Here is a 25,148-nt window from a genome sequence, read left to right on the forward strand (position 1 = left end):
GACACCGTCGCCCAACAGTCGGTCCCCCACCACACACCCTTTACTAGCGAAGGGAACCACAAACTCCATAAAAGGAAAAACCCCTAATCAAACCAAGCTCGCAAGACCTAAAAGGGTCCTGACAACAAGGGGAGGCAACGCTCAATCCAAATAGAAACCACAAGGTTTAGAACCGGAAGTAGAAAAGTGAAAAAGTTCTCCCAACATCCTGCAAAGGATTGGAACAGTTAGCTAGCACCCGGTCAAGGCACGAACAAGCTGTAGCTGGTTTCAAAGAGCAACCCTTCACTTGCCAGGCAGCAAGTCAACCAACGCCTAGGAACAACTGAAAACGGAGAGACCAAACATCATCCGAAAACAGAACCCCGAGGAGTTCTGGCAAAATTACATGTAGCAGACCCAGACGGGGTAAACCCCTGAGTCAAGAACACGCAGCCAGCCTCAGGATGACAGAGAAGAAACGGTTGCTAGAAACGGCTACCAAAATGTAGAGTGCTAAACCTCCATTACAGAAGGCACACTTTAGGCAACCAAAACCTGCCAAACCTACACATAGGTCTCGAATAAAAGGAGAGCCCAGAACCCCAATGAGGATCAATGCGTCCCCCAAGATCCGAGAGAACAACGGATCTCAGGACCTACCTCCAGCCGGGCCAGCCCAAGCATCGGCAGGTCTAGAACCAGGGAACCAGAAAACCCCAGGCTCAAACGAGCGGAAAAAATGGCACAGCCATTACAAAAGTGCTTGCGTGCCAACCCGAAATACCACATGGAGACCGTTGGCAAGGCCTTAGACATAGAGGTCTAGCTAAAGGACCAACATAGACTAAAGGCGGAGACAGCAACTCTCCAAATGGACAGAACCCAGAGAGCGTACCTCTCTCCAAAATAGGTTAACCCGTCTGTCCTAACCTCCTGAAGCCAGGAGTAGCCCCAAGATAGGGACCACACTTCCGAAAGGATATAAGCGCCCCCCCCCCCCCCCAAGACAAAGGGGGTCCAGTAAGCGGGCCTGAAGGACAGAGCACCTGTCCCCAGGACACAGCCATAGACTGAACAGAAAGAGCAAAATTCCAATGCCCTGACCAAGAAGGAATCCCATGAAGATCTAAGTGGCTAGCACACAGACAAGGTGCCATATCTGCAGTGGTTCCATAGCGAACCCCTTTGCTTGCAGCGCAGCAAAGTCAGCACACTATTTCAGCAAGCCAACCAATGGAAACCGACCCAGAGGGCATCGGCACCCAGAAAAACCTTGTCTACTGAACCAGATCAACTAGCCCAACCAAAGGACACAGCCCAAGTTTCCTGGAACTGGGGAACCCCGGACCAGCTCTAGGTCCTTTCAGTCTGGTACAACCCGCAACGGGATCAACAAAGGAAATGCTGAGCAAAAAACTCATCCATTGGAAGATCTAGAGCGAGGAGAGGTCCAAGCCCCCCAAATAAACAAGGACCCGGAAACTGAAATCCCCCATCTGATATAAAACCAGACCCCCGGGAGATACCATACAATGTCCAAAGTAAAATGGACAATGAGAAAAACTTGCAAGTCCCGACCAGAAGACGAGACCACCCCTTGCCAGAATCCAACGCTCCAAGGAGCTAAGGAAGCAAAAACGGAAACAAGGTCACTAGAGCCTTAGCCGCAACAGCCACTTACGACCAAGAGCAAGGGGATACCTTGAGGACAAAGTCACTCGAACAAAGGCTAGCCTCCACATCACTCCCAAAATCAGAGGAGAGACCCTAAACAGAGCTCAAGGAACCACCCTAAGGAACCCGAGGAACTGAAAAAGGGCCACAGCAGGAACAAGTCCAAGGACAATTCCAGAGCCTCAGAAGGCCAAACCGCTCAAACAGCGGTAAGGAGGTGCTAAGCCCTCAATCCTCCCCAGAGAGGAAAGAAACTCTAGGCCCCGAGGAAATCGGAGCACAGAGAGTGACACAGCGGAAGTCCACTGACCCGGTCATCAGATTGAGTGCTGAATAAGGACTGACACAATCCTTCCAGCCATATGGATCCTTTTAGAGTGTTTAGCTTAACTTGTAAAGAAAAACAAGACACACAAATAATAATGTGAGCACTCAGCGCCCCACCGGACAAGCCACGCAGAACAGGCGCCACATATCTGAACAAGTCACACGAAAGAAGATCTGAATCCCAGCAGGACCAGTCGCAGCTGGGGTCATAACTGTCAAGTTGGCTAAATCCTCCCTCAGAGGGGAAGGTAAAACAGACAAACCTAGGACTAACGTGTCCCATAATAAGCTTCCGAAAAAGCAACCAGAAAGAATCGATCCCAGAAATTCGCAAAGGAAACACAATCGAAATTAAAAGACATCCTAACTGGATAAAAGAAAATATAAGGAAACCCGTAGGATAACGTCCAGGAAGAAAAAAGGCACAACCGCAGGACCAGTCAAACGGAACCCTGATCCTCCAACAAAAAAATGGGAAAGATCTAAAAAAGCAGACAAATTGGAAATTACGTCATCCCCTCATGTCTAATGAGGTGAGCCATTCGAAGTAGAATACTGCGGATTCCCGTACACGTTAAGGATAGGATCCTCCAATAACTCAAAAACGTGTGAGTAAAATTTTCTGTAACGAAAGGCACAACACTCAGGGACATCTACACCCGCAGGGAACTGTATAGGCCCACCCGGGACGATCGGGCACAAGCACAAACGCAAATAAACGCCTGGCCTAATCGCCAAAAATACGTGAAAGCGAAAACAAGCCGCCCTGTAATGAGGGATAAACATAATCTGGGTTACCCTCATGTGTAGTAGTAGGGAGCGGTAGGGAACTCGCCTCTCAGAGGACAGAACCCCCAGAGGCGGATGGCTCAGCAGACCCGATTCCCCGAGCCCGAGGAACAGGGCGCTCTATTACGGCATATCGAACATAACTGATTGACCTGTGTCAACGGGGCCAATTCGCATTCTTCACAAGTCGAAGAATCTGAAATTTGAACAGTCTCAGCATCAGAATCCTCCATAACTAGATAGAGAATATACTAATATCGACTAAGAAAACACTTAAACGGCACCTTACATCCACAATGGCTGGGGCACTCACCACCTCCTAGAACCAGACACAAGCAGACTAATTTTTCAGTCGCCACACTGTCAGGAATGCGGAAATGGAAGACGAGAACGTAAACACGTCCAGTAAACACGGCTGTGTATATCTCTCTCCACCCCCGCGTCAAAAAGACCAGAAGGGGGACTGGAGGGCATAACCCGATGGGTAAATTTCGCAAGATGTTAGGAAAAATTCCTGTCCATAAGACAAAGCAGCATCTAAGATCCACCCTGGTGTCTACACCAGCAATTTCCGGTCTAGATCCAACTCTGAGGATCGAAAAGACAAGAGAAAATCCCTAAAGGTCTATTAGCAGGCGATGGTAAGAACCCAGAAAAGTAGAGACCCGGGAACTACTGTAAAATCTTGAAGCAGGATACTGCCACCTTAATCCCCAGATCCCAAGAAGATGACCTAGGATCAGAACAAGGTTTACTGTAAGATACGGTTCCTAAGAACCGGATTTGCTCAAAAAGGATGAAACAGGAAAGACATCCTTCTTCCTAACAAAGAAAGGGAGAACATTATATTCTCCAACAAAAAGCAGAACTAATAAGCTGTGCTTAAAAATCATAGAACCCAATTAGGACGGGAAGACCTTCTATTAGGGCATGCACCAACAGTGGAGGAAAATATTCCCACAGTGCCATAGATACCGGGACAATGACGCCAAAGGTCACTTGAAAAACTTCCCTTTCTCCGACAAGACAATTGCCCAGAAAAGAAGCCTAGTTCCGGCCTCTAGGACCCCTAGATCCATAAGAACCAGTCTCAAACACCCATCCCAGATAATAACTAAACAGGTCCAGCCTGTTAACTAGGAAAGATGGGCCTGCTGTACCTGGACCGGAAATCTAGAAAAAAACCTCTTGTATAGAAAGGAGCAGACCCAACTAGTATCCACAACAGGTCCTGCCTGTCATCTAGGATACAACGTATCTGCCGGAACACTCAAAGGCTAAAATGAAACTTCTTAAGTTCCAGCAAAGCTTGAACAACTGAATAATCAAATTAAAGAAATTAAGCTCAGAGGCTTAAAATTTTCCTCAAAATAATCGGTGGAACCATCACCCCAAACAGAAATCTATAAGCTTCCACCAGAAGTCTCCAACAATCTCTACCATCAAAGTCGATAGTACCAAAAATCCCATGTGACAAAACGTCTTTCTAAGAAGAGTTTCTAAAACAACCCAGAGCTCTAAAAAACAAAAAACTATCTGGAACGGAATAGCAAAGTAAAAGAAAAAAGACAAGCTCCCTGAAAAAAGGAGTATGCAAACAAAAACAGGTCCGGCCTGTCATACGACACAAACCCCTATAGAGCTCGGAACTGGGATTCTAAACAAAAAGTAAAACAAGACGACAAGGAATAGGATCCCGTCCTCCCCTCGTCTAGATAAGATCGTTATCAGATTTAGAGGACTGAGATTCAACTGACGGAGCAGTACTGGAAACCTCTAACATCGCCAAAACCTCTCTCAGGAGTAAATGCAGGCGTGCCAATCTAAATGCTAAGCCCTCCGCAGTCGGAGGACCCAAGTCAGCAGACTCCAACCCCGGAGGTTGTCCCTCTGAAGCCTCAGAGGGAACCGCATCCCCAGAGAACTGATCGGACACAATGGTTATTTTACACAAATGTCCTTGGGCAGGAGAGCCTGGATTACCATTCGCTTACGCGTAGCAGGAATAGGTAACATCGCTAAGGCCGTAGAGATGGCCATGCGGAATTGCTAGTAACCTCTGGTGGAAACAAACCCCTTACAAGCAAAGGAGGATCAGAACTCGGGAAAAATGCATATGTAGGAACAGAATCTAGGGAACTCACCTAACTGGACAAAGAATCCTCAGAGGCGGATAGCTCTGTGGTCTCTAACATTTCAACATTGATTGATGAGAACACCCTATTGCGGCATACGGAACATAATTGAGAGGGCTGGATTACCCGGGCCTCCTCACAATATACACAGATATCAAATTCTGTATCGGAGGGATCCCCCTCTAAAATATCAAAATCCTCCATAACTCGTCCATATCAAATTATAGAAAAGGAAAAAAACTGGCACCTTATACCCCCAATGGCTGGGGCACTCACCACCTCCTATGACCCAGACAGATGAAGAAGATGCTCCTCTCTGCAGACATACAGTTAGGAATTGAAAGCGGGGAAAAAAACATGACCACTCCCGGTCACATGGTGTTAATGCAGGACCTGGCCTTGCTAAGGAAAAAGCGCACCATCTTAATATAAAGAAACTGCACAGCTCTCAAAATGAAAATAACCTGTACGTTCCGTATCAGCCTAAGAGCCCAAACATCCTTACAGATAAGCAGTCAAAAATCACATAACAAATATGATTAAAAAAAACACTGTTCAATAATCCCCCTCAGGAGATATTAACCCTTGATTCCATAAAGATAAAGGAGTCCTGCTGTGACCCTGTCTTCTATCATTAACATGTGTGTAAACTAATGAAACTATCTTACCGGAATCTATACCGTGGAACAGTGACACGGTCCTTCAAGTTTGACAGATTGTAGCAGCGCTTCTGACATGGACTTGAGTGAAGAAAGCAGGCAGCGAAACTCGTTGACGCCGATTGCTTAAGGAGCTGTTAATATGAGTCTGGATGGATTTGCAAAAAGACTCTCCCTGCATCTCCAGACTCTAACTTGCATCAGTGCTCTCACTGAGAGGCTGACAAGACTACTTAAAACTGCAGTCCCATCTCGAAGGGCAGATACCCTTCCTAAGGAACTACTCCAAAATATTCTGACACTTCTCTGCTAACCTCCTGTGACGAAAGGCAAAGAATGACTGGGGAATGAGAGAAGTGGGGGAGGTATTTAAGCCTTTGGCTGGGGTGTCTTTGCCTCCTCCTGGTGGCCATGTTCTGTATTTCCTAAAAGTAAGGAATGAAGCCGGGGACTCTACTCATATTAAGGAGAATATAATAATTTACCTGGAAGTTATTAGGTTTTTATTAACGTATGGCAAGTTAATGTAAAGCTTCACAAAAGATAAACAGATCTAACTGCATAGCCTGCATACAAGATCCATGATTTCAAATCATAATGAAATTATCCAACAATTAAAATCAGTGCTATAAGACAAACTGCTGAAAGGTCGTAGGCTGCTTTTTGTAAAATATTAAAACTATTCAGCAGCCCTATAAAAAGGTGTGCAATGCCCTCACCTGAGCTGGATACAGAACTGGTCGTACTGGTTGAGTGACTATGGTCCATTGCAGGGCTTGTTGAATTGCTATTACTTGTATTTGTCCCTTCATCAGTTGTTTTCTTGAAGAAATTGTGCTGAAGAGCATAGAAAGGGGTAATTCTAGTCTTGGGGTCATAATCCAACATCCTAAGTATTAGATCTTTAAATTTCAGGTAATCTGATGGTGAGTGACCCTGCTCTCCGGCTCTTCGACCCCCAGGTCCTCCAGTTTCCACACCAAGAACTTCATGTAATCTACGAGTCCCTGGAACCTTGTAGTCCTAATACACACACAGAAAAAATGCGCTGTATTTATACATGAAAATTTCTGATGTCACAAAAACACAAAGTTTTACTTTCTAATACTTCAATAAGTGTTGCATGAAACATCACCCATAAGTATACTCCGTTTGCCTTTTTTCTTTCCCCTTAGATATACACTCCCCATTCTGCTGGCTTTCACTTACATACAATCAAGCTACGACCTATCACCCAGCTGGATGGAGGGATTACTAAGTGGGTTGCTAATAGGCACAAAAAGTGGAAGGGGTGCTAGGATAACAAGGGCACTAGTATACAAGAGTACTATGCTAGTGGGCCCCTCCAAACAAGGTTATCATAATTTGCGCCTCTTTATCCTAGATGCCTAAAGAAAAACAATGTTCTCGCTTTGTATTTGAAGTTTTACCATTCTCTTCTTGCAAGGCTTTTCCTTTTATGATAGTTCGGGTTAATCAGCAGCTTACCAATTGTTTGGAAGTCTTGCATTCTTTGTTGTCATGTAGAGTGTATTGTTAATATTAAAGGAACATTGTACACTAGATTTTTCGTTGCATAAATATTTTTTAGATGATCCATTTACATAGCCCTTCTGGGTTTTTTTTTCTAAAAATGCATAGTTTTGCTTATTTTTAAATGACATACCCAAGCTAGAGGTCACGGAATGATTTTCAAACTCCTAACCAAGCCTCAAAGTTTTAGATGTATACCGATGTCTACAGATTTGTGCTTGCTGCTGTTTGTATAATGGGTATTTCATATGCAGGGGAGAGTCTGCTTTTCCTGCTTTTTCAGCCCAGGTGTCCCAGCCTAACCTCATCAACAGTGCTAAAATGGGAGATTTTTAAAAGATTGTATATCAGTATCTGTGCATATTCTTCATTATAGTCTACTACAACTAGTTATATGAAAATTGGTGTATACTGTCCCTTTAACTACACAATTTAGAATGACTGCATAAGTATCAGGAAACCCAGCAAAGACCTGCTATGCTTTTCTAAATAGACAAGCACAGGGAAAAGAAACCCTCTGGCTTGCTCTACTTGAAGACTAAGCGGTGCTCAGGAAAACATGTGTGCTGTATTTGGGTAAAAGCAGATATTGTCCATTAAAGGCAACATAAAAAAAAAAAAAATGGTACTGTGACAGGACCCCCCCCCCCCCCCAAATACCAAAAATCAACAACAAAACAAACACACATTTCTTTCATGGTGGTGAGACCACAAACTATCACATGTGGGATTAAACCCATTTAAAAAAACTAAAAAAAAAAAAAACAATGTATACTTACCGGATAAATTAATTTCTCTCACGGGAATTACATTCCTACCATTAGGAGGCAAAGTCTCCCAAACCCCAAGAGCCCTATAAAACCCCTCCCCACCTCAGTCTAACAAATAGCCAAGTAGTGAGGTTAAAAAGAAATAAGAACCCAGGAGCAGGGAAAAGGGATGTCTTAAAACACATCAAACCCATGAAAGAAATTTATCAGGGAAGTATAAATTATGTTTTCTTACATATAGGTGGCGAGAGTCCATGACGTCATTCTAATTACTAGTGGGATATTCAACTCCTGGCAAGCAGGAGGAGGAAAAGAGCACCCCAGCAAAGCTGTTAAGTGTAACTTTCCTTACACATAATCCCCAGTCATTCAGCCGAAGGAAAATGGAAAAAGAAGAAACACAAGGGTGAAAAAGGTGCCTGAGGTTTACTCAAAAAAACTTCCGAATTATAATTAAAAGAATGCAGGTCATGGTTTTGCATGTCCGGAAAGAAAGAAATTTATTAGTTAAGCATAAATTTTGTTTTTCTTGACAGAGAGCCCACAACGTCATTCCAATTACTATTGGGAACCAATACCCAAGCTAGAGGTCACGGAATGAACAGGGAGGGAGAAAAAGTCAGGAGGACCTAAACAGAAGGCACCACCGCTTGAAGAACCTATCTCCCAAAAGAAACCTCAGCCGAGGCAAAGGTATCAAATTTGAAGAATTTGGAAAAAGTATGCAGAGAGGATCATGTAGCCACCTTGCAAATCTGTTCCGTAGAAGCCTAAAAAGTGGAGACAGCCGAAGCAGGGAGAGGCATAATTCTCTCAGGAGGCTGCTGTCTAGCAGTCTCATAAGCCAAACGATCAAACTTCTCAACCAGAGAAGTAGAAGTGGCCTTTTGATGCTTACGTTTTCTGGAGCGTGCACAACAACCAAGTTATGCAAAAGACGTTCCTTATGAGAAGAAGGATTAGGATAAAAAGAACCAACAACAATTTCCTAATTATTGTTTCGATCCAACACCACCTCAGGGAGAAAACCTCAGGGAGAAAACCCCAATTAGTACGAAGGACCACCTTATCTGCATGAAAGATAAGGTACGGGGAATCACACTGCAGAGCTGAAAGCTCAGAAACTGCGAGCGGAAGAACGAGCAAGGAGAAAACAATTTGATAACAACAACATGCATTGGCTCAAGTGGAGCCTTCTGCAACACTCAAAGAACTAGATTAAGGCTCCAATGAGGAGCAACAGGTCTAAAAACACAGGCCTGATTCAGACTAGGACCAGTACAAAAGCTTGAACATCTGGTAAGTCTGCCAAATGTTTAAATTTGACCCTTCAAAGTACTGACTGACAAACCTTTCTCCAGGCCATCCTGAAGAAAAAATAAAATACGGGGAATCCTCACCCGGCTCCAGGAGAAACCCTAGATTCGCACCAATAAAGATATATACACCATACCTTATGGTAAGACTTGTGAGAAAACAGGATTGCGAGTCAGGCGCATAGTATCAATGACTGCTTCAGAAAAACCACGTCTAGACATAACTAGGTGTCCGATCTCCAAGCAGTCAGCTTTAGAGAATCCAGGTTTGGATGGAGGCAAAGACCCTGAATTAGAAGGTCCTTCCTCAGAGGAAACCTCCAAGGAGGTAGAGATGACACCCTTACCAGTTTCAGGAACCAGATCCTGCAAGGCCATGCAGGAGCTATTAGGATTATCGATACTCTCTCCTGTTTGATACGAGCAATGACTCGCAGAAGGAGAGTGAGCATCCACCAACTGCAGAATGCGAATCACCTCATTCATGGCCAAGGAACTCAGAGTTTCACCCTGGTGGTTGATGTAAGCCACTGAGGTGATATTGTCCGACTATAATCTGATAAACCGGACTAAAGATAGTAGAGGCCACGCTGTCAAGGCATAGAAGATTGCTCTCAACTCCAAGATGTTTATGGGAAGAGAAGACTCTTCCATAGACCACAGGCCCTAGGCCTTCAAAGAAAACCCAAACAGCTCCCATGCGTGACAGGCTGGCATCTGTAGTCACATCACCCAGGAAGGTCTCAGGAAGCAACAGCCCCGAGACAGATGATCCTGTGAAATCCACCACGAGTGTGTCTCTTGTTGGGGGATCTAGATTTATCCTCTGCGATAAATCTGAATGGTCTCCGTTCCATTGACAGAGCATACGAAGCTGCTGCGGTCACAGATGGAACCGAGCAAAAGGAATGATGTCCATGGAAGCCACCATCAGACCAATCACCTCCATGCGTTGAGCCACTGATTAGTGACTAAAGTCAGACTGGAGAGAAAGGCAGGAAGCAAGATGTTTGGATTTTCTGACCTCCATCAGAAAAATCTTCATGGACAGGGAAATTATTATTGTCCCTAGGAAACACACCTTTGCAGTTGAAACTAGAGAACTATTTTCCAGATTCACCTTATACCCATGGGAACATAGAAAAACATAATTTATGCTTACCTGATAAATTTATTTCTCTTGTGGTGTATCCAGTCCACGGATCATTCATTACTTGTGGGATATTCTCCTTCCCAACAGGAAGTTGCAAGAGGATCACCCACAGCAGAGCTGCTATATAGCTCCTCCCCTAACTGCCATATCCAGTCATTCGACCGAAGACAAGCAAGAGAAAGGAGAAACCATAGGGTGCAGTGGTGACAGTAGTTTACAGTTAAAAAATACCTGCCTTAAAATGACAGGGCGGGCCGTGGACTGGATACACCACAAGAGAAATAAATTTATCAGGTAAGCATAAATTATGTTTTCTCTTGTAAGGTGTATCCAGTCCACGGATCATCCATTACTTGTGGGATACCAATACCAAAGCTAAAGTACACGGATGAAGGGAGGGACAAGGCAGGTACTTAAACGGAAGGTACCACTGCCTGTAAAACCTTTCTCCCAAAAATAGCCTCCGAAGAAGCAAAAGTATCAAATTTATAGAATTTTGAAAAAGTATGAAGCGAAGACCAAGTCGCCGCCTTGCAAATCTGCTCAACAGAAGCCTCATTTTTAAAGGCCCATGTAGAAGCCACAGCTCTAGTAGAATGAGCTGTAATCCTTTCAGGAGGCTGCTGGCCAGCAGTCTCATAAGCTACAAAGCAAAGTGTGGAAAACAGCACCAACAGATATGTGGCTTGTGGGGCACGGAACCCAGGATCTGCCTTATCCTGCAAATACTTCAAGTAGCAAAAAAGATTTGTTCCAGCCACCAATAGTTAAAAAACCTTTATTCCTTCATATAGGGTCTTTTGACAAACATACAACGTTTCAGACCTGCTATAGGTCCTTAGTCATGTATACTGAACATACACTGATTCATCATTTAAATACTTTACACCTGGTCAATTGTTCACCTGTTGTCATGTGACTACTCATTATTGTATCACTGCCATCTTGTGGCCATCTAACATATATATTCCTATTGAAAAAAAGCATTCTGAATAGTCACATTGAAAAGGTTTAAGTATCAAACAATGTTAATAGATAAAATCATATGTACAAAATTAAAATAGAAGAAATCTTACGCACAATATGCAGATATGCCATTGCTGTTTACTTGTTATTTAAATGTTAATTTGGACTCTTTCATTTTAGAGTTGATTTCAAAAAATTGCTGCTAAAGATTATATGGATTACTGTCAATTTGAACACTGTAGGCCTATTTTGAAAATAATCTTTTACTTTTCTCTTTAGTCTTTTTATGTGTAAAGATAATTTTTGTAAAAAAAATTTTTTTCAAAAAAATCTCCCTTCAATTTTACTCAGCCCATTAAAAGGGGTTGTTAGAAATTTTAGATTAAAGAAATGCAGGTATCATGATACTCAGCCCATTAGAAAGGGAAGATTTACATATTCATAGAGATGTTTTAGGAAAAACAAATATTTAGTAAAACAAACTCCAATCGAATTCTTTGTTCATACCCTTAGGTATTAAGCTTTCCAATTTGTATATCCAAAACATCTCTCTTGTTTTTAGTATATGTTCTCTATTACCCCCCCTCCTTGGTCTCTCAATCTGTTCAATTATTTGGAATCAGAGCTGGCTGATGTTATGACCCATAGAGAGGAAGTGAGAGGATACAGGAGCCTCTTTGTTCTTACATCTAATATTGGACTTATGTTCTGTTATCCTCTCCCTTACCTCTCTACAGGTCTCGCCCAAATAGATCAGACCACATGGACACTTGATCAAATAAATACAGTAACATGACCTGCAAGTAAGATATTTATTAATTTTGTATTTTCTACCATTTGTGGGGTGAGAGAAATATTCGCCTTTAATCATTGAACTGCAGTTACTGCAGTTCAAACAGGGATAACATCCATCTCTCCTAGGGCCTATAGTCTTCTGTATGTTCAATCTGTTACTGCCTATATCTGAATGTACAAGGCTATCTTTGATACTTCTATTTCTTCTGTATGCTGTCATAAAATTTTCTTTAAACTCATTCACTTGAGGGTTACAGTCCCTTAGGATGTGCCAATGCTTTCTTAAAATACCATTGATCTTCTGACTAAATTCATTGAACTGTGTTACAAACACTAGACGATCTGTTTCTTTACTTTTGTACCTTTTAGGTAATTCTTTATTGTTAACTACATCTAGTTGTTCCTTAATTAGTGATATTGGATACCCTCTATTGATAAATTTGTCAGCCATCTCCTCCAACCTTTGCTTGCATCTATTCTCCTCAGACACTATGCGTTTAACCCTTAAAAATTGGCTCTTTGGAATGGCCCTGAAGATACTATCTGGATGGTGACTTCCATATTTCAATATGTTGTTCTTATCTGTATCTTTTGTATGGATATCTGTTTTTAAGAAACCATCCTTAAAGTATACATAGGTGTCTAGGAACTCAATTCCAATTTCACTCATATTTAAAGTGAATTTTAATCCATTGACAGAATTGTTAAGATCTTCAACAAAGGACAATAGGCTACCAACGTCACCCCCCCACACGCCAAACACGTCATCAATGTACCTCCACCAGGAGGCGCCATGGAGCTGGAACAAGCCATGAGGGTACACAAAGTATTCCTCAAAGCTATTCATGAAAATGTTGGCGTATGAGGGGGCAACGTTGGAGCCCATTGCTGTACCCTGTTTCTGCAGATAATATGTATCCATGAACAGAAAATAATTCTGATAAAGAATAATAGATAGAAGTTCTATTAGAAACCAGATATCTGCCTCAGTATAACTCTTACTAGATCTAAGCATATGTTCCACAGATGAGATCCCTGTTGTATGTTTGATAGATGTGTAAAGGCTTGAGACATCTAATGAAAACAAAATACATTTATCACCTACATGTCCTAAGTCCTGTAATTTAGCCAAAAAATCATTAGTGTCCCTAATGTAAGATGTAGTGTTCTTAACTAAAGGCTGCAATACTTTATCCAAGAAGATGGAAATATTAGAAGACAAGTCTCATAAGTTAAGCGTATTATACTTCTTAGCCAAAGCGAAAGAGAAGTTGCCGAAGCCTTTTGGCCTTTCCTCTGTCCAGAGTAGACAACAAACAAAGCAGATGTTTGATGAGAATCTTTAGTAGCTTGTAAATAATACCTTAAAGCACGTACCACGTCAAGATTGTGTAATAGACTTCCTTGTTTGAAGAAGGATTAGGATACAGTGACGGAACAACAATCTCCTGATTGATATTCTTATTAGATACCACCTTAGGTAAAAACCCAGGTTTGGTACGCAAAACTACCTTATCTGCATGGAAGATCAGATAAGGGGAATCGCATTGTAAGGCAGATAACTCGGAAACTCTACGAGCCGAGGAAATAGCTACCAAAAATACAAATTTCCAAGATAAAAGTTTGATATCTATGGAATGAAGAGGTTCAAACGGAACCCCTTGAAGAACTTTAAGAACCAAATTTAAACTCCATGGCGGAGCAACAGGTTTAAACACTGGCTTGATTCTAACTAAAGACTGACAAAATGCCTGGACGTCTGGAACATCCGCCAGACGCTTGTGCAAAAGAATAGACAGAGCAGAAATCTGTCCCTTTAAGGAACTAGCTGACAATCCTTTTTCCAATCCTTCTTGAAGAAAAGATAATATCCTGGGAATCCTGACTTTACTCCATGAGTAACCCTTGGATTCACACCAATAAAGATATCTACGCCATATCTTATGATAGATTTTCCTGGTGACAGGCTTTCGTGCCTGAATTAAGGTATCAATGACTGACTCTGAGAAGCCACGCTTTGATAAAATCAAGCGTTCAATCTCCAGGCAGTCAGTCTCAGAGAAATTAGATTTGGATGGTTGAAAGGACCCTGAAGTAGAAGGTCCTGACTCAGCGGCAGAGTCCATGGTGGAAAGGATGACATGTCCACCAGATCTGCATACCAAGTCCTGCGTGGCCACGCAGGCGCTATCAAGATCACCGATGCTCTCTCCTGCTTGATTTTGGCAATCAGACGAGGGAGCAGAGGACACGGTGGAAACACATAAGCCAGGTTGAAAGACCAAGGTGCTGCTAGAGCATCTATCAGCGTCGCCTTGGGATCCCTGGACCTGGATCCGTAACAAGGAAGTTTGGCGTTCTGGTGAGATCCAGTTCTGGTTTGCCCCAACGATGAATCAATTGTGCAAACACCTCCGGATGGAGTTCCCACTCCCCCGGATGAAAAGTCTGACGACTTAGAAAATCCGCCTCCCAGTTCTCTACACCTGGGATATGGATAGCTGATAGGTGGCAAGAGTGAATCTTCGTAAGGTAACTCCTTGTTCCCCCTTGATGGTTGATGTAAGCCACAGTCGTGATGTTGTCCGACTGAAATCTGATGAACCTCATTGTCGCTAGCTGAGGCCAAGCCTGAAGAGCATTGAATATCGCTCTTAGTTCCAGAATGTTTATTGGAAGGAGTGTCTCCTCCTGAGTCCACGATCCCTGAGCCTTCAGGGATTTCCAGACTGCCCCCCAGCCTAGAAGGCTGGCATCTGTCGTTACAATTGTCCAATCTGGCCTGCGAAAGGTCATACCTTTGGACAGATGGACCCGAGATAGCCACCAGAGAAGAGAATCCCTGGTCTCTTGATCCAGATTTAGTAGAGGGGACAAATCTGTGTAATCCCCATTCCACTGACTGAGCATGCAGAGTTGCAGCGGTCTGAGATGTAGACGTGCAAACGGCACTATGTCCATTGCCGCTACCATTAAGCCGATTACTTCCATACACTGAGCCACCGAAGGGCGAGAAGTGGAATAAAGAACACGGCAGGAATTTAGTTTTGATAACCTGGACTCCATCAGGTAAATCCTCATTTCTACAGAATCTATTAGAGTTCACAGAAAGGAGACTCTTGTGAGAGCTGATAGAGAACTCTTTTCTTCGTTCATTTTCCACCCATGCGACCTCAGAAATGCCAGAACTATGTCCGTATGAGACTTGGCAATTTGGAAATTTGACGTCGTCTAAATAAGGGGCCACTGCTATGCCCCGTGGTCTTAGGACCGCCAGAAGTAAAGATTTTTGGGGCTGTAGCTAACCCAAAAGGAAGAGCTACAAACTGGTAATGCCTGACTAGGAAGGCAAACCTGAGAAACCGATGATCATCTTTGTGTATCGGAATGTGAAGATAAGCATCCTTTAAAGCCACAGTAGTCATGTATTGACCCTCCTGGATCATAGGTAGGATGGTACGAATAGTCTCCATCTTGAATGATGGGACTCTGAGGAATTTGTTTAGGATCCTGAGATCTAAAATTGGTCTGAAGGTTCCCTCTTTTTTGGGAACCACAAACAGATTTGAGTAAAATCCCTGTCCCTCTTCCTCCTTTGGAACTGGATGGGTCACTCCCATAACTATGAGGTCTTGAACACAGTGTAAGAATGCCTCTCTCTTTATCTGGTTTGCAGATAATTGTGAAAGGTGAAATCTCCCTTTTGGAGGAGAAGCTCTGAAGTCCAGAAGATATCCCTGGGATACAATTTCCAACGCCCAGAGATCCTGGACATCTCTTGCCCAAGCCTGGGCGAAGAGTGAAAGTCTGCCCCCTACTAGATCCGTTACCGGATAGGGGGCCGATCCTTCATGCTGTCTTAGAGGCAGCAGCAGGCTTTTTGGCCTGCTTACCTTTGTTCCAGGTCTGGTTAGGTCTCCAGACCGACTTGGACTGGGCAAAAGTTCCTTCTTGTTTTGCATTAGAGGACGTTGATGCCGCACTCGCCTTAAAGTTTCGAAAGGCACGAAAATTAGACTGTTTGGCCCTTGATTTGGACCTATCCTGAGGAAGGGCATGACCTTTTCCTCCAGTGATATCAGAAATGATCTCCTTCAAACCAGGCCCGAATAGGGTTTGCCCCTTGAAGGGAATGTTAAGCAGCTTAGACTTTGAAGTAACGTCAGCTGACCATGATTTAAGCCATAACGCCCTGCGCGCCTGAATAGCAAAACCAGAATTCTTAGCCGTTAGTTTAGTCAAATGAACAATGGCATCAGAAACAAAAGAATTGGCTAGCTTAAGTGCTCTAAGCTTGTCAAGTATGTCATCCAATGGGGTCTCTACCTGTAAAGCCTCTTCCAGAGACTCAAACCAGAAAGCCGCAGCAGCAGTGACTGGGGCAATGCATGCAAGGGGCTGTAGAATAAAACCTTGTTGAATAAACATTTTCTTAAGGTAGCCCTCTAACTTTTTATCCATTGGATCTGAGAAAGCACAACTGTCCTCGACAGGGATAGTAGTACGCTTAGCTAGGGTAGAAACTGCTCCCTCCACCTTAGGGACTGTCTGCCATAAGTCCCGTGTGGTGGCATCTATTGGAAACATTTTCCTAAAAATAGGAGGGGGAGAGAACGGCACACCTGGTCTATCCCATTCCTTAGTAATAATTTCTGTAAACCTTTTAGGTATTGGAAAAAAATCAGTGCACACCGGCACTGCATAGTATTTATCCAATCTACACAATTTCTCTGGCACTGCAATTGTATCACAGTCATTCAGAGCAGCTAAAACCTCCCTGAGCAATATGCAGAGGTGTTCAAGCTTAAATTTAAATGTTGACATATCAGAATCAGGTTGAATCCTCTTCCCTGAGTCAGAAACATCACCCACAGAAAGAAGCATATTGTGAGGGAGTATCAGACATAGCTCTTAAAGCGTCAGTATGCTCTGTATTTCTTCTAACTCCAGAGCTGTCTCGCTTTCCTCGTAACCCAGGCAGTCTGGATAATACCGCTGACAGCGTATTATCCATGACTGCCGCCATGTCTTGTAAAGTAAACGATATGGGCGCCCTAGATGTACTTGGCGCCATTTGAGCGTGAGTCCCTTGAGCGGGAGTCAAAGGGTCCGACACGTGGGGCGAGTTAGTCGGCATAACTTCCTCCTCGTCAGATTCCTCTGGTGATAAATTTTTTTAAAGACAGAATATGGTCTTTATTACTTAAAGTGAAATCAGTACATTTGGTACACATTCTAAGAGGGGGTTCCACCATGGCTTCTAAATATAATGAACAAGGAGTTTCCTCTATGTCAGACATGTTTAAACAGACTAGCAATGAGACCAGCAAGCTTGGAAAACACGTTAAAGCAAGTTAACAAGCAAAAAATAAAAACGGTACTGTGCCTTTAAGAAAAATAAAAAGGTCAGAATTTGAAAACAGTGAAAAAAAGCAGTAAATCAAACGAAATTTTTACAGTGTGTATAATAAGCTAACAGAGCATTGCACCCACTTGCAAATGGATGATTAACCCCTTAATTAAAAAAATGGTTCAAAAAAACGATAGACGTTTTTTAACAGTTACAACAAACTGCCACAGCTCTGCTGTGGCCCTAACTTCCCAAACAAACGACTTTGGAAAGCCTAAGTGCCCTTTAGAGATGTCCTAGAGCATTCAGGGGACTCCTTGAGGAAAGCTGTCTTACTGCGCAATTAAGCGCTAAATTAGGCCCCTCCCATTCATGTCTAAACAGTGGAAAGCCTAAGAAAACTGTTTCTATGCAAAATTAAGCCAGCCATGTGGAAAAAACTAGGCCCCAATAAAGTTTTATCACCAGAACATATATAAAACCGTTTAAACACTTCCAGCAAACGTTTTATATAACAGGAATTGAAAATGTATAAGAGCATTACCTCTGACAGTAAGCATGATACCAGTCGCTATTAAATCACTGTATTCAGGCTTACCTTACATAAATCTGGTATCAGCAGCATTTTTCAGCATTTACATCTCTAGAATTTTTTTTTAACTGCACATACCTCATAGCAGGATAACCTGCACGCCATTCCCCAGCTGAAGTTACCTCTCTCTTCAGTTATGTGTGAGAACAGCAATGGATCTTAGTTACAACCTGCTAAGATCATAGAAATCACAGGGAGATTCTTCTTCTATTTTCTGCCTGAGACAAAAATAGTACAACTCCGGTACCATTTAAAAATAAACTTTTGATTGAAGAAAAAAAAAAAACAACTATGTTTCACCACTTCTCTCTTACTACTTCCATGCTTGTCGAGAGTTGCAAGAGAATGACTGGATATGGCAGTTAGGGGAGGAGCTATATAGCAGCTCTGCTGTGGGTGATCCTCTTGCAACTTCCTGTTGGGAAGGGGAATATCCCACAAGTAATGGATGATCCGTGGACTGGATACACCTTACAAGGGAAAGACATCTCTGTATGAGATTTTGCTTGTTGAAAAGATGACGTCTGAACCAAGATGTTGTCTAAATAAAGCGCCACAGCAATTCCCTGGGATCTGACCACTGCCCTTAGAATCTTTGTGAATATTCTGGGAGACGTAGCTAGACATAACAGAAGTGCAACAAACTGGAAATGCTTGTCCAGAAAGGCAAAACTCAGAAAATGGTGATGATCCCAGAGAATGGGAACATGAAAATACGTGTCCTTCAGGTCTATGGTCGTCATGAACTGACCTTCTTGGACCAATGGAAGAATGGAATAAATAGTTTCCATCTTGAAGGACGGAACCCTGAGGAATTTGTTGAGACACATCAGATCTAGGATGGGACAAAAAATTCCCTCCTTTTTGGGAACCACAAATAGATTTGAATAGAATCCTAGACCTTGTTCCTTTAGAGGGACTGGTACACTAACTCCCAGGGAGGAAAGGTCTAATATGCAGTATAAGAAGACCTCCCTCTTATCTGGATAGAGTATATAGTCTTGACAGGAAAAATCTGCCCTATGGAGGGTAAGATTTGAATCCTATTTGCAACCATGGGATACTATGTCCACAACCCACAACCCAGCAATTATAAAATGTACTAAAGGTATGCAAAGAAGGCCAAGTGGCTGCCTTGAAAATGTGATCAACTGAAGCCTCATTCTTGAAAACCCAAGAAGTGGCAACTGGCCTAGAAGAATGAGCCTTAATCCGCTGTGGTGGAGGCTGTCATAACCATTGTGAATCAAGTTTCAATCAATAGGCTAAAGAAATAGAGTCTTTGACCTTTCCTAGGGCCAGAAAAAAAGGAAGACAGACAGACTAGAAGGACACAAAGAGGGATTAACAATGTCCCTACTAAAAATGTATGAGGAAAAACTTAGGCAAAAAATGAAATGTAGTCCACAAAACAGGCTTATTCTGGAAGAATATCAGGTAAGGAGACTCACAAGAGAGCAGACAATACAAAAACTCTTGTAGCAAAAGAGAAGGATAAGGGATAAGAGACTTTCCAAGAAAACAGGCTAATGTCTAATACATGTATAGGCTCAAAAGGAAGAGCCTGCAAAATCATGTAACACTAGGTTAAGACTCCTAGAAGTTTAATTCGGACCAGTGCCTGAACAAAACAAGAAATATCAGGAAGACTAGCAATCTTTCGAGAAATAAAAAGAGCAGATATCTGTTCCGTCATGTAAATTGGCAGATAAATCCTCATCTAAACCATCCTGTAAAAACATTCAATTACCATGTCATGAAGCTTTAGAGACTAAAGAGTCAAATGGAAAAAAACAAGAAAATGGACTTAGAGACAAAAAGTCTGACCTCAGAGGAAGTGGTCAAGGCGGACAATCGGACATTTGAACCATAACCGTATGTCAAATCCTGTAACGCCACACTGGGGCATTCAGGATTACAAATTACTTTTTTAGTCATGTATTAAAAATCACTCTGAAAAAAAGGAACCAGGGGAGAAAACAGATAAGCAGGTTGAAATGACCAAGGAACTACCGCTGCTTAAAGATCCCTGGACTTTGCAAAGTACCTGTGACGTTTAATGTTCAAACGAGAGATCCTTAGATCTATTTCTGTTAGGTCCCAAATATACACAATCAGAACACATCCTAATGAAGAGACCACTCCCCTGGATGTAGAGACTAATGACTGAGAAAGTCTGTTTCCCATAGTTCACTCTTGAAGTGAATCATAAGAATAAGGCAAGAATTGACTTCTGCCCAGGAGAGAATAAAAGACACCTCCAACAAGGGTAGGGAACTGTGAGTTCCCCCTGATGATTGATATAAGTTACTATTGTGACATTGTCTGTCTGGAAATGGATATAAGACTCTCTTATTTACAGAGGCCAAGATTGATGGTCCCTAAGAAATTACATTGAATTCTATAATATTGATTGGCAACCTCGCCTCTGAGGATCCCAAACCCTGTGCTGTCAGAGATCCCCAAACAGCTCTTAACCTGAAAATGTGAATCTGTGGTAATTATAGATCAGGTAGGGTGAGTAAGAAGCCTGAATAATAAATTAATGATTCAGCCACCAAGTCAGAGACTGGCTTGTATTGTAATCTAAAATATTTTAGAGATAACTGGATATAAACCTGGCATCATTTATGCAGCATATAAAGCTGAAGAGGTCTCATGAAATTGAATTTGAAACTGTAATTATGAGACCTAGTACTTCTATTCACAGAGCCACTGAAGGGAGTGAAAGAGACTGAAGGTTCAGTTAGATAAATATCAGGGGTATCCGTCCCTACTCTGTTAGATAAAAATTAAAGGGACAGTACACTGTAAAATTATTTTTATCTTAATGTATTTTCAATGACTTGTTATACCAGCTGCAAAGTATAAAATGTATGAGAAATTGCATTTTCCTGTTTATGTATATGAAGTAGCTGGTTTTGTGCTTTTAAACCACAGCCTATTACAATGGGTTGAGTTTCAGGTAATATATCTCTCTATGTTATCACTTTGTGTACACACACTTGCTTCCTTATATTTGTCTGGAAACCCAAAGCTCAATCCTTAGAAAGAACAATGGAAAATTATAATTGTATTACTTAAACTATCCTGCACCCCACTGTTGGTGTCATTTCTTCTGCTGGCTGTGTTTACTTGGGCTATTCAATAGCGGAGACTACAGTATCAAAACTTTTAGTGTAGGTTGGGAAACCACAAACTAAATCAGCTATTTCAAAGGCCAAAATAGGGCTAAAGGGGCTACTAGTAAACAATTTAATACACTTCAGAAGATAAAATGGATAATTGGGAACAGTTTAAATGGGAGACCATTTTTGGGTGAACTGTCCCTTTAATCACAGGCAATTAATTTTCGTGGAAAAAGCACTGTAATATACTGAGATCCGATATAGACAAAAAAGTTACCCAGAACCTTGATATTATTTACAGGTACTGACCTGACCCTGCCTAACTTCAGAGATGAGATTGGGTGCATTCAGAGCAGTGCAGCAGTATGCTGGAGTTGTAGTTAGACCGTAATGGAATAGATACAAACTGATAGTTTTTCCAGAAAAGTAAACCTCAAAAACTAAATGTTTAGAGTAATTTGGATTAGGAAGGTAATCATCCCTTAATCGAATATGGATATAAACTAACCTTCTGGAAGTTTAAATTCTTACAAACAGTTTTGAGTTCAAGACCCAAAATTGGGTTGAAGGTGACCTCCTTCTTTGGAACAATGAAGAGATTTGATTAAAAACAGAATTTATGCTTACCTGATAAATTACTTTCTCCAACGGTGTGTCCGGTCCACGGCGTCATCCTTACTTGTGGGAATATCTCTTCCCCAACAGGAAATGGCAAAGAGTCCCAGCAAAGCTGGCCATATAGTCCCTCCTAGGCTCCGCCCACCCCAGTCATTCGACCGACGGACAGGAGGAAAAATATAGGAGAAACCATATGGTACCGTGGTGAATGTAGTTAGAGAAAATAATTCATCAGACCTGATTAAAAAACCAGGGCGGGCCGTGGACCGGACACACCGTTGGAGAAAGTAATTTATCAGGTAAGCATAAATTCTGTTTTCTCCAACATTGGTGTGTCCGGTACACGGCGTCATCCTTACTTGTGGGAACCAATACCAAAGCTTTAGGACACGGATGAAGGGAGGGAGCAAATCAGGTTACCTAAACGGAAGGCACCACGGCTTGCAAAACCTCTCCCCCAAAAATAGCCTCCGAAGAAGCAAAAGTCTTAAAGCATTAAAAGTATTGCACACCAATTTTCAGAGCTTTAACCCTTAAAATAACGAAACCGGAGCCGGTTACAGATTTAACCCCTATACAGTCCCAGCTACAGCCTTTGCTGTGACTTTACCAAGCCCAGAGGGGAATACGATACCAAAAGACGCCTTCTAGGAACTTTTCCAACTACTTTCGGGTCCTCACACATGCATCTGCATGTCTTGCTCTCAAAAACAACTGCGCAGTAATGGCGCGAAAATGAGGCTCAGCCTACAACTGGGAAGGCCCTTCCTGACTGGAAAAGGTGTCTAACATAGTGCCTGACGTTAAAAAAAACGTTCCCCAAGTTTATAAGTGTGAATTATCAGCATAAACATGTATAAAATGTCCAAATAAAGCAATCGATTTAGCCCATAAAAGTGTCTACCAGTTTTATAGCCCATATTAAGCCCTTTATTCTGTTTGAGACTAAGAAAATGGCTTACCGGTCCCCATGAGGGGAAATGACAGCCTTCCAGCATTACATAGTCTTGTTAGAAATATGGCTAGTCATACCTTAAGCAGAAAAGTCTGCTAACTGTTTCCCCCAACTGAAGTTACTTCATCTCAACAGTCCTATGTGGAAACAGCAATCGATTTTAGTTACTGTCTGCTAAAATCATCTTCCTCTCACAAACAGAAATCTTCATCATTTTCTGTTTCAGAGTAAATAGTACATACCAGCACTATTTTAAAATAACAAACTCTTTATAGTAGAATAAAAAAACTACAACTAAACACCACATACTCTTAACCATCTCCGTGGAGATGTTGCCTGTGCAACGGCAAAGAGAATGACTGGGGTGGGCGGAGCCTAGGAGGGACTATATGGCCAGCTTTGCTGGGACTCTTTGCCATTTCCTGTTGGGGAAGAGATATTCCCACAAGTAAGGATGACGCCGTGGACCGGACACACCAATGTTGGAGAAATCCCATTCCCTGTTCTTGCATTGTACTGGAATAATTATTCCCATATCTCAACAGAGGTCAAGATTAAAGGGCCCTGAAATCTGAAAGAGTTTGAAGAAAACAACAAAAACACACTTTTTTTCACATAGAAGAAAAAAAACCTCTTTTAGATGCCTTGTTCTTAAACGATTATGTTCATTGTACACTTAATGATAGAGGTGTGTCTACCCCCTTTAGATAGGGTGTGTGTAACTATGTAACATATGGGTTATTGAAAAAGTACAATCTTAGGAAACATTCTGAAGTTGGGAGTATCGTGGAGTCTTGTTTTTTTCCTGAGCACTGGACCAATGTGCAAATGTTTCCGTGGGTAACCCGAGATCAGCGCAAGCAAGCAAGACGTGCATTGGGGCAGCAGAGCGGGTTTCAGAGCGCTTACCTTGGTTTGTTGTATACTGATGTTCTTAAAAAAAAAAGTAAATTTATGCTTACCTGATAAATTAATTTCTTCTATGGTAAGACAAGTCCACGGATTCATCCTTTACTTGTGGGATATTTTCCTCCTGCTAACAGGAAGTGGCAAAACTAGAAGGTGCAGAGGTGACTGAAGTTTAAATCAAAAAAATATAATCTGGGGGGCGGAGCTAGCTCAGCATCTGAGAAGTCGTATAGCTCAACAGCTCCGGCTGTATTCATAATAATTGAGTGGTTTTGCCCACACAAATCAGCAAACTTTTAATAGAAAGTAGTGGTTGACTGATAGCTGAAACACACAAAGTACCTATAACAACGAAAATGGTTGGGCTCGAGGTACGTTCCATCTTTTTTGTGTGTGCAGATCACTATGGTGAACACGAGGAAGACACCATCTTGCCACTATAACTATGCTATCTCCTTATCATGAAGTGTTTATTCCCTTCTATCTGCCTCAATAAGTTACCTGGACGTTCCTTCGCCTCAATATGGATGGAAGTGCACTCACCACAGACATTAAAGCCCTACTACAGGACTTGGAGCGCAACATAGACAAGCGCTTTGAGGACCTACTTCAGTTGCTACGCACACGCGGTGAGTCTAACCCCAAGGGACTGGGAACTGAGACACATGCGGGGACTACTGCCCTTAACTCCAGCGATCCTAAGCAGTCGGACTCCACTTATGTTATGATCGGAGGGCAGAACGGACTGAAACTACAGTTGGGGGCTGGAGATTTAGCTGAGGACTCACAAGTGTTGCCTTCTCCTAAGCGACTAACGGATGCACAGCACCTTGGATATGGGATTCGCCACCTACAGATTTCTACCGCACTCGAGATCACCAAGAGATCCTTCTCCCTGGAACCAGCATACATCTGGCTGGTTAGTGAGGCACTTCATAAGAGTACAGGGATCGCACTTTCAGAGGCATTAGCCAAATACAGGATGAGACAGCTTGGAATATGGGACCCTGGAGGTGGCGATTCTAATGTACATGGGGACAGACTCCTCTCATTTACACCCAGGCTGGCTGAGTTTTGGGGACAGCAGCGATAGCCACACGGCTAGACTCTAGCTAATATAACAGTAACTAAATGATAAGCGGGTTGCTGGAACACTTACCGCATCAATCTTACACACAACCTGTTAAGTATTTGTTTACCCTGCATGCACGGAAAGAACTTATACCTGTAAAGGTCTTCTCTTTATATGTTCTCTCACAGACTGGAAAACTCCTCATGTTTATAGAATTTCCTTGTAACTTAGATCGTTGGCGCTGGGGCTGTGGATTTGTAATATATTTTAGTGTGTTTGAAAACAGAATTTTAGCCAACTGCCATATATACACATATATTACTTTAGCTCTTTAGCAATATACCAGTCTTAAGTAATTACTTATGATTTCCATCACTCACAGTCTCTTCCTAAATTAACACTCCCCCTGGTTTGAGGGCATCCAC

The 25,148-nt window shown here is 42.4% G+C and overlaps 1 protein-coding gene across 1 annotated transcript in view; it reads right to left on the bottom strand.

The window, feature by feature from the left end:
• LOC128638982 (dual specificity tyrosine-phosphorylation-regulated kinase 1A) overlaps positions 1-25,148 on the bottom strand; it is a 596,957-nt gene that overhangs the window by 76,688 nt on the left and 495,121 nt on the right. The window contains exon 5 of the mRNA XM_053691124.1: positions 6,286-6,589. Coding sequence (XP_053547099.1) covers positions 6,286-6,589 — 304 coding nt within the window. The remainder of the gene's footprint in view (positions 1-6,285; positions 6,590-25,148) is intronic.

Source organism: Bombina bombina, chromosome 8, assembly GCF_027579735.1.
Source record: "Bombina bombina isolate aBomBom1 chromosome 8, aBomBom1.pri, whole genome shotgun sequence".
NCBI classification, from domain to species: Eukaryota; Metazoa; Chordata; class Amphibia; order Anura; family Bombinatoridae; genus Bombina; species Bombina bombina.